The following is a 9,941-nucleotide window of genomic DNA, read 5'->3' as shown; positions in this document are numbered from 1 at the left end:
ACCAGTGGTGCCACATAAGAAAAAAAAATTATAATGGTAGTACAATGTTTTATAATATTCAAAATGATAATATTACAATTCTAACAAGAACTATTGCATACAATTCATTGATTTAGATACAAATAAAAATGAATTATCTCACATTTAGTAATAATATTGTAACTTAACATATGGTGTCGCACAGTATGCCAAAAAATCATTGACAGTATTACTAAATGTCACAATATTAATTAAAATGTTTAACAAATTTTGTTTCTTTTTAGTTCAAAACAATGATGCATTAGTTAAAATACAGCTAAATTGTTAAATAAATGGTAAATATAATTTAACATTATGTAACAATATTTTCAAATTATATTACATTTTAGAAAATGTGCTAGTTGTTAAGAGTATTTTTAGTCTCATTTATTTTCTTTTGAAAAAGACAGGACATTTGTTTTGATTTTGTATAATTTAATTTTCAATTAAAGATCAAGAAACAAAAATGAGAAAAAATAATTATTAAGTCATAATTAATGTAACAGTCGTTAAAATTGGAATCTAGCCATAGGAACACTTTGATCCCTAAAATCAAACTGTTCTCCAGATTCTTGCACTGAAGGAGCTACTCGAGGATCATCTTCATCAGAGCCAAAGTAACGTTCAATGATACCAAATGCTTTATTGTAAATTTCAATGTTTTCATGAGATTGCAGGAACTCTATTTTATCCAAGCCATAACATTCTTCCAAAAGAACTGCATATTGGTTTACAGCACCCGTTTGTTTAGCCAACTGTTCACCTAGTTTTAAAATATTTTCTAAGCCATTTAAAGCTACTTGGATAATCTTAACATCTGTTACTGTCAACAAATCACAAAGTGGAGGAATACATTTCTAAAAAAATTAACAAGAAAATAAGTATAAATATATAGTTTAATCAATTTTTTGGAAAATTGTTGTTACATTTTCAACCAGATATTGGATTTGTTCTTGCGTTCCACCAGATGTAGCATTAGTGATTGCCCAACCAGCTTCTTTTCGAGTTTTAAATTCAGCTGTTCCCATTATGTGAATTAGTGTGGGGAATATATTTGCATTTAACACAGCCTATTTCAACAAAAGAAGATATATTATACACATTAAAGATACTTAAAAGTAATAAAAAAACTAAAGCAGTATGTAGTAGTAGGTCCACACTATTAATAATAATTAGATTAATTTTAGATATAAATGTTTAGAAAATTTAAATTTTATAGTTAAAGCAATAATTGGGATTGGCCTAGCCTAGTAGAGAGAAATGTATGTTTCAGTTCACTGTATCTTGGGTTCGATCCCCAGGGTGCCAACAAGATTCTTCTTATGATTTTTTATTCATGTCTGATCTCTGGTGCAAGTCAGTCATAATACCTGTCCCATACATCATTATCCTAGCCAAGAACTAACTCTGACTCCCTAACATGTGAAAGAGAGCAATCGCCCTCTGTAGCATGATAAGTTTGGGAAATTGAAAGAAGCAAAACTGGTCATTATAGTATTGTATTATACATTAAGTCTTAAAAACTATACCAAGTAAAGGTTTTAGGATAAATATAGAATTAGAAGATGATTTTTCATAACTTATATTTTATATTAGATATAATTTTTATTCTAAATATTTTGTGATTTAATATGTGTGTAGTATTTAAACATCATGGAAATTACTTGTATTTGATTTTTATTTCCAGCAGTAATATTGGAAATTGTCCAACACGCTTCTTTTCGAATGGTTTCTTTTGGTGAACCTAATAAACTGAGTAGACAAGGGAGTACTGAACAATTTAATACTACTTGGGTTTGGGCATCATCACCAGTCACTATATTACCAACAGCTCGAAGAGCAGCTGACACAACATTATTATGGGTACACCTAATAATTAATATAAGAGGTTAACACAAAAATTTTGATAGAAATGTGTTTAAACTTACATAAGTAATTCTACCAGAGTAGGGCAAACACCAGCATCTATAACAGCTTGTATTTTTTCATTTGGACCATCAGATAAGTAAGACAAAGCCCAACATGTATCAGCCAGTACATCAGCATCAGAATGTGTTAACAACTCAGCAAGAACAGGTAAAGCAGGTGAAACCATATTAAAATCTGGAGGAGGTGATTTACCACGACATAAGTTTGATAAGGCCCATACTGAGTTACGTGTCATTGATAATCGCGAACAATTTTGTAAGAGCCTAAAGAAAACACATAACATAAAAATGTCAGTCTATGTTACCTCATAAATTCATTATTCGCAATAGTTAAAATAATAAAACACATTTTGACACAGACCTGAAATTACTAGTATTTTAAATAATAACAATAAACAAAATTATTTCAATTATTATATTAAAGATAATTATAAAATTAGGTTTTTTTGTACGAGATGCAAAAAAAATTTGTAACAATGGTATATAGTGTATTTGAATATTTTGTGTTATATTTTTATAACATTCATTTATTATCCAAACTTGGGTAACCAATCAATTTCAAGTTTATTCAGGTGTTAGACAAACATTCTAATCAAAGTAGTATTTTGTTAAGAGTTGGATATACCCAAGAGTTTGAAGATTGGGGTTTAAGAAGTTCATTTACAAGTAATACTAGAATTTAAAAATAAATAATTTTTTTTTGCTTTTTAGCCTCATTAAGAGCTATAGCGACGTTCCCTAAAGGGAAGGTTTTTCTTATCTATTGGTACTCTGAAACGGGTAGTTGACGACTTCAATTACCAAATTGATCTTTTGCTCGGCAAATAAAGTCACTCATGACTGAGTCTAAAACCCAAGGCAGTACCCATCAAGCATTGCCATCTTACTAACTCCGCCATAACATTCTTCTGATAAATTGTATATAAATATAAAACTTATAGTATTGTATTGATTTTTTAAAATATTATAACAATTTTTTTAATCAGGAAACTTAAAGAATATTGAACTTTATACTTATATACAAAACTAAATCTTAATTAATCATAAGGATGTAGGATACCAATGTTACTTTATGAACAATATATGAAGGTTATAGTTTAATTACTTTAGCAGTGGTTTCATGATGCCCATATTTAAAACATAATCACGACATACAGGTGAATCACCAGCTATGTTTCCTAAAGCCCAAACAGCTTGTTCTTGAACATCTTCATAAGGAGATTCTAATAAGTAAATAAATACAGGTACAGCATCAGCCTCCATAACTTTTCTTGTTTGATCTGATGTTCCAGAAGCTATATTTGTTAATGCCCATGCTGCTTCAAACTAAGCCGAATTAATTTTAATTTAGTATTTTTAAATAAAAATTATTAACAAAATTAATATTATATACTTGAAGTTGATTGTTTGTAGTATTTTTTAAAAAATCAACAAAACGAGGTATGATACCAGTGCTAATAACAGCATCGATAGGCGGATTAGGTTCAGATGACAATAGTTTTCTAAATTTTTGAGTAGCTCTTAATTGATCTTCTTCATTATTACTATACAAATGTTTAATTAATTCTTCATTAATATTACTTGGATCAGCTACACCAGTTGGAATAGAAGTCTATAAAATAAAAATTGCAATATATAATAACTATGTATAAATATTACAATCGCATATTTTACTACAAAAAAATATCAAATTGTTATTTTCATAGAATTTTTTTCGTATTCAAATATTAAAATAACAAGAATTAAGGAGACGTTAAATATTTTAAGCATATTTAATTAAATCATGTAATGAAATTTCTTTAACCATAAAAACCTTACTTCAAGGTCATCATTTTCATTTCCATCATTAATATTACGCCTTTTGCAAAGTTGGATGTCTCTTTTCTGTTTTCGTAGCTGTATACCTTCTTCTTCGCGCCTTCGGCGTAACTCCTTTGAGTCAACACCTTCGTTTTTGTATCGCATTCTATGCGAATTTGACATTTTTTATGTAGTAATCCAAACCTAGAACACAAAAATTAATCACTATATTACACTACAATAATGAAATCGAATGATTTTTTATTATATAACAGAGTATATCATGCAAGTACCTTCAGTATACAAATATATTTTAGGTTAAGCTAAAATAAAAGCGGGAGAGCGCGCATGGACGTAACGGCAGCTAAACTTACTCTTTTCTCTAATGAAGGTATAATGTAGAATGTGGTAAATGTAAGACAACGACTTAGGGCACTAATATATAACAGTAAAAGTGCAAACAAACAAATTCCTAGGAGAACTCACAAGTAATATCTTTATCGGAACTGAGAACAATAGTCATAATACAATATAAAAAATCAGCACGGTTTGTAATCACATATATATCACACTAATACACGCACATGAGGCGGAAGGGACTTAATGTTATATCAGAATAACCACTTTTGGTAGCAAAAATACATTGTTTAGGTCTGGGCGCGGTAAATGGTGGGAGATTATGGTGTACGGTAAGACCTTGAAGAACTATAAACAGCTGATGTTCAGCTCCTTGACCGGCAACATCTGTTCCCTTACCTGTATAAATTATATCTAACACAAAAAAACCAAACGGATAATTAGTGTTTATAACTTCTTTGAAATTGAGTTTTGGAGCCCAAGTATAAAAATATTTATTTGTGTATTTACATGTATTAATTAGTGATGGGCATAATCAAATGATTACGATAATCGAATGATTAGTAATCGAGACATTTTCATAATCGAGTGAATCTCTCGAAGTTAAAATCGTCTGCTCGTATGATAAGAATAATCAACTATTATTATTTATCGAGAGAATCGAAAAATTATTCGAAATATGAATAAATATACCTATAGTAAATAATTATTAATTTAATTTTGCTTTTTTTATTTGTTGGTGTTTATTTATAATTATTATATTAAACTATAATTTAGGAATAATAATAATAATATATTAATAATGCATTATTAATAAGTTACATCATTCGAAATAACTTTTAATCGATTATATACATTTCAAGATCAAGAAATCATTGTTTTCATAATAAATGAGAAATCATTAGAAATAATCACTCGATTATAGAATAATCACGACTGTGAAGATAGCAATTCCTTTATAGCAATTTCATATCAGATATAATTATAATATACACCGCTAGAGGCCGCCAGTTGGTTTAATAAAGTATTATATTATATTTTACTTTTGACAATAAGTTCCGAGACGANCCATCACTAGTATTAATACATGTGTATGTTTAGTGTTAATTTATTTGGCACAAATTTCTATATTATTGTAATATACAATCAAATAGAAACATTTTTTACTTAGTTTTAGTAATGTTATTTTAATTATATTTTATGTATAAAATAAGATACGTTATTAAAATGAGTTATTGGGTTAGTATATAATTAAATAAGGATCGAGTTGAATGCTTCAACTCATAGCCATATTAATAGAAGCACATTTATGACATTTGCGTTCAACTGAGTTGAAAAGAAAATTATCATAGCTTTTTTTTAGGGAGCCACTATTTACAGTATATATATATTAATTATTGTAATATCTTAAAGCCATTTTATATTTTTATTACTATACATTTATTGTATTAATATTATAGTAATGTTTAAATTAAATTGTTTGTAATTTATAGATAATAAAGATGTAATATATAAACTATTAAATTAAAAAAACCAACACAGGGGGGTCGCGGCACAATGATGACGTGCATAGTTGGATCAAGTATAATGATATTTGACAGTGATTAAAATCACTCATAAAAACGCTTCCATGCAAATCTTTAGATAGTGTTTAATCTTAAAAAATTGGTGGATTATTCATTTTAAATCCCCTCTATGGGCAATTGAAGTGTTTAATTTATTGAAAAAATATACCAAATGATAATTAAAGACATCATGCATCTATAAAAAATAAAAATATATTGATTTGGTTATTTTTAAAAAAGTTATAGCAGTTTTAAGTAAAAAAAAAAATGTCAAAAATTAGTGATTTTTAAATTTGTAATTTTTTCTGAGATTTCCCCCATTTACGGAGAACCAGGGAAATTTTTCAATTCTTGAAAGTAATATCTTTGATTAGATACAATTTGTGATCTTTTGATGTATCGTTAAAAGAAATTGGTTTGGTGAGAGTTGAGAAAAATTGGAACAGACACAAAAAAAAACCACATAGTAAAACCAATACATTCTCAGCTTCGCATCGAAGCTAAAAACTAAAATTTATTTACTATATAGATCAGTATAATAATGGCAAACATTAGCAGCCTTGGGCTAATTTCTAAATGTCTCTAAAAATAGTAGTTGTATTAAAAACTCAATTTTTTAATTTTTATATTATCATTATAAAATATAGTTAAGATAGATATTAAATTAGTAATTATTTTTTATTTCAGTGTTAATTACTCAAATTAACACTGTTACTTATGTATCATTACCGTATAGTATCATTGAAATGAAAACACTTTATTAATAGAAATTAATTTATTTTTATGATAATATGATAAATTAAGTTTTACTATTATAAATAATGTTGTATGTTTAAAAATTTCATCTAACTTTTAATTAAATGTGAAATGAACATGCGGACATCAATTGCTTTAAGAAGGCTTTTAAAAAAATAGATTAATAAAAAAAGTACTATTTTACATTTTGTAGCAAGAACTAAATATATTTTTATGATCTTGTATACTGTATTAATAAAAAGTAACATTATACAGTTATACATTAGCTTAAATAATGTTTATGAAATAATTAATTACAAATTATTAAAATGCATACTAAATATGAATAAAATTGCAGTGTAATCATATATTTGTAAGATTATTTAGATGATTATAATAAAAGATAATAAACTACTGAATAATAATAAAGGGTAATCGGTTTATATTAATATATGCTTTTTTTGTTATATATATTATTTTTGTAAATTTTTAATTTTACTGAAATATTTAATGTTAAAAGCAATTTAGATAAAATTAAGAAGATTAATCATATAATGTATGCTATTGTAATTAAAGAAATAATTGAGTATTATATTATAACCAAATTTTTTTTGTGTATTTTATATAAAAAAAATATTAGACTTGCAGTAAATTAATTACACTCAATTCAAAAATTGTATAAGTAATAATATTCTGACCAAGAAATAAGAATATATTTTTTATTTTTCATACACATTAATACACAATTATACTACAAAATGATATACTATGTTTAAATATATTTTTGGTTCAATAAATAAAAATTATAAATATACACTCAATAACTAATATACTTGACTTATGTGTAATAAGAAAGTACGAAAATTTAAAATAAATTAAAAAAAAATGTGTGCTAAGTAAAACAACAGTTTAAAAGTAATATTATTCCCTCACAATAAAAATGGAATACATAAATTATTTGATTAAATAACTTAGCATTTAAACTAGTTTAGAATATACTAAAAAATAAAATATGAACCCAGCCCACTTTTTAAGATTTAAAATTTTTATCATTGTGCTCTAAATAAGCAACACCACAACTAGTAATTGCAAATCCAGAAAAAATTCCAGCAAGAGTTGCTATTGCAGTGTTATTTGGCAATAAACTACGAATAATAGCCCATGACAACACTGATCCCATATTGAACAAAACTGAACCATATACACTAAAAATTTAAGAGCTTTATTAGTTAAATTAATAATATTTTTTTTCATTCCAATATTTTCTAATTATTAAAATAGGTAAATTTGTGATGTAAAATATGTTCTTTTTTTATATACTTTACAAAAAGGAACATATTTTTATATATAATTTTATTTATATTATATTAAGAATTTAATTTTATATTTCTATTTTAAGTATGCCAATATTGTACATTATAATAAAAATATTTTGTTATTGAACTTTGTTTATACCTGTAAAGAACACGTATCTTCAAAGGTGATGATCTCAAATGAGGACGACTTACAATGAATAATGTTGATCCCACACATGAATTGAGTAAAAGTAAATTAGTAAGATCTGGTTTAGGTATTATTCTAGAAAAAGTATTAATATTGATGATTTATTAAAACCACTAGTACAAATAGGGAAGTATAGATCTGACAATGTGAAATCTTTCTTAATAATATAATTAATCTTAATTATAATTCTTAACACTCTGAAAGTTATCATAAAAAGTTCTTATTACAGAGTAAAAATGAAAAAAAAATCATTTAATTATTGTCTGGTCTCTATAATGTTTGTGAATAGAATTTTTTTTGATATTATTAAATTAAATTTTTACGATTGTCACTATTAAAAACTTCAAAGGAATTATAATTAATATGTTTCATTAGTCTAACTAATTAATCTCCAATTATAATTGAATAAGATGGATTAATTTATCAATATAACCCCGTAATCATATATAAAATTAAAAATTTATTTAATGGTGATGTATTTGTTAGTTATAAGGGATGTCTTGATTGTATATAAAATTGTGTAATACCTTTGTAAAAGACCTGGGTTCATTACGTTAATTGACAAAATTGTGTAGTTAAGCGAGCCAAATGCTGGAACATAAAAATTAATAGCAGAAGTTTTGTCTAGGGCAGGCGGTCGATAGCTCACAATTTTATCAACAAATGATTTCTTGTCTGAAGCCATTGTTTTGACGTATTCCTATGACTAAAACACAAAAATGAATGTCGAATGGCAAATGAGTACTTTCTACCTAAATGAACTTAATATTGAAAACATCGACTGATATTGATAAAAAGGCGTCATTATCAACAAATGAATCAGTACGCTTAAGAAAATCATATTTTCTTTTAAAGATAACATTTTTAGGTTATTGATAACAATAAATAACGCGGGCTATAATTTTTATCATTAGATATTTTTTCTTAATTATTCCTTTATGAATGATTTTAATTAAGTGGTAGTGTAAAATAATAATTAGATATGAAATAAAAATCATTAGAATTTAATTTATCTACATTTAATGCAGAATTATATACGATTTGTCAGTCTAGTTTTTTTAAATTTTGATATTATTATTATTGTTTTTTGAACATTCTATAATTTCTTTAGTTATAATCACTAACGTTATAATGGATTACATTATGTTATTATACAGAGTTTATTATTAAGCGATTCACATATCATGAACTATTTAATTAATTGAAAAATAAAAATAATGTTTAAACATTTTTTATTGGCTTCTTTTAGTTCAATATTTTTCTGAATTAATCAGCATTACTCTTGAAGCATTTTTAATGTTCATCCCTTATACCTTTTAAGAGTGTTAACTTAAATCTTTCAAATAGTAACACACTATATTAACTATTTTATTGATTAGGTAATGGTCTAATTAAGAAAATGACTGATTGATAAATACTTATGGATTTATGAAAATTTATTAACAATTAAAAGTTATGACTGGTTGTGAAGAAGAGGGGTGTTGATATTTTTAAAAATAGAAATTTCCCGGGCGTACTCTTCCTCTTATCAATATATAAATATGTTAATAATTTCTAAAATACTGGTCCAAAAATTGTTATCAACCATTATTTAAATTTTTCGATTAAATGATTAACACCATTGATTTAATGATTAATATTTACTCTGTATATAGTGTTCAGTAAGTAAGGAAACATGTTTCTATTGTTCTCATTTTTTATAACAATTGATATATTTCTTTACTTACAAATCACTTAGTATACAAATATAATGTCATCAGGATGTCACAATGTTTTAGCTTCGATGCGAAGCTGAGAAGGTATTGGTTTTACTAAGATGTGTTTTTTTTTTTTTTTTTTTTTTTTTTTTTCTGTTACCACTTTTTCTCAGCTCTCACCGAACGGATTTCTTTCAACGATACGTCAAAAGATCACAAATCGTATCTAGTCGAAGACATTACCCTTAAAAATTGAAAAAAATTCCCTCGTTCCCCGTAAAAGGGGGAAACCTCCAAAAAAATGACAAATTTAAAAATCGCTAATTTTCGAAATTTTT

The 9,941-nt window shown here is 25.9% G+C and overlaps 2 protein-coding genes across 3 annotated transcripts; both read right to left on the bottom strand.

Moving 5' to 3' along the window:
* Nucleotides 1-28: 28 nt before the first annotated feature.
* On the bottom strand, nucleotides 29-4,340 carry LOC126902518 (importin subunit alpha-7). 2 transcript variants are annotated; one of them, XM_050679888.1, is made up of 8 exons: nucleotides 4,040-4,340; nucleotides 3,765-3,950; nucleotides 3,340-3,558; nucleotides 3,052-3,272; nucleotides 1,947-2,210; nucleotides 1,683-1,887; nucleotides 945-1,088; nucleotides 29-875 (listed from the first exon to the last, which is right to left on the bottom strand). In XM_050679888.1, the coding sequence occupies exons 2-8, from the start codon at nucleotides 3,927-3,929 to the stop codon at nucleotides 528-530; spliced, it is 1,566 nt and encodes a 521-aa protein (XP_050535845.1). In that variant the 5' UTR covers nucleotides 3,930-3,950; nucleotides 4,040-4,340; the 3' UTR covers nucleotides 29-527. The 2 variants fall into 2 exon arrangements, with proteins under 2 accessions (XP_050535845.1, XP_050535844.1); XM_050679887.1 differs by having other exon boundaries at nucleotides 4,121-4,339.
* Nucleotides 4,341-7,155: 2,815 nt separating this feature from the next.
* Nucleotides 7,156-8,709, bottom strand: LOC126902545 (uncharacterized). Its single transcript, XM_050679933.1, has 3 exons — nucleotides 8,434-8,709; nucleotides 7,859-7,981; nucleotides 7,156-7,608 (listed from the first exon to the last, which is right to left on the bottom strand). Exons 1-3 carry the CDS (start codon nucleotides 8,589-8,591, stop codon nucleotides 7,434-7,436), a joined length of 456 nt encoding a protein of 151 aa, XP_050535890.1. The 5' UTR covers nucleotides 8,592-8,709; the 3' UTR covers nucleotides 7,156-7,433.
* Between the last annotated feature and the right edge of the window lie 1,232 nt (nucleotides 8,710-9,941).

This window comes from Daktulosphaira vitifoliae, unplaced genomic scaffold (assembly GCF_025091365.1).
Source record: "Daktulosphaira vitifoliae isolate Bord-2020 unplaced genomic scaffold, ASM2509136v1 Scaffold_3, whole genome shotgun sequence".
Classification (NCBI taxonomy): domain Eukaryota; kingdom Metazoa; phylum Arthropoda; class Insecta; order Hemiptera; family Phylloxeridae; genus Daktulosphaira; species Daktulosphaira vitifoliae.
The sequence above is the reverse complement of the archived record's forward strand: the minus strand, read 5'-3'. Positions and strand labels throughout refer to the sequence as shown.

Excerpts from the sequence above, each read along its gene's own strand:
- LOC126902518 (XM_050679888.1), bottom strand. The coding sequence starts at position 3,929 with ATGTCAAATTCGCATAGAATGCGATACAAAAACGAAGGTGTTGACTCA. Across the intron at positions 3,559-3,764 it reads ATGAAAATGATGACCTTGAA|ACTTCTATTCCAACTGGTGT; the intron begins GTAAGGTTTTTA and ends TTTATTTTATAG. Across the intron at positions 3,273-3,339 it reads CTACAAACAATCAACTTCAA|TTTGAAGCAGCATGGGCATT; the intron begins GTATATAATATT and ends AATTCGGCTTAG.
- LOC126902545 (XM_050679933.1), bottom strand. The coding sequence starts at position 8,591 with ATGGCTTCAGACAAGAAATCATTTGTTGATAAAATTGTGAGCTATCGA. Across the intron at positions 7,982-8,433 it reads AACCCAGGTCTTTTACAAAG|AATAATACCTAAACCAGATC; the intron begins GTATTACACAAT and ends TACTTTTTCTAG. Across the intron at positions 7,609-7,858 it reads AAGATACGTGTTCTTTACAG|TGTATATGGTTCAGTTTTGT; the intron begins GTATAAACAAAG and ends TTAAATTTTTAG.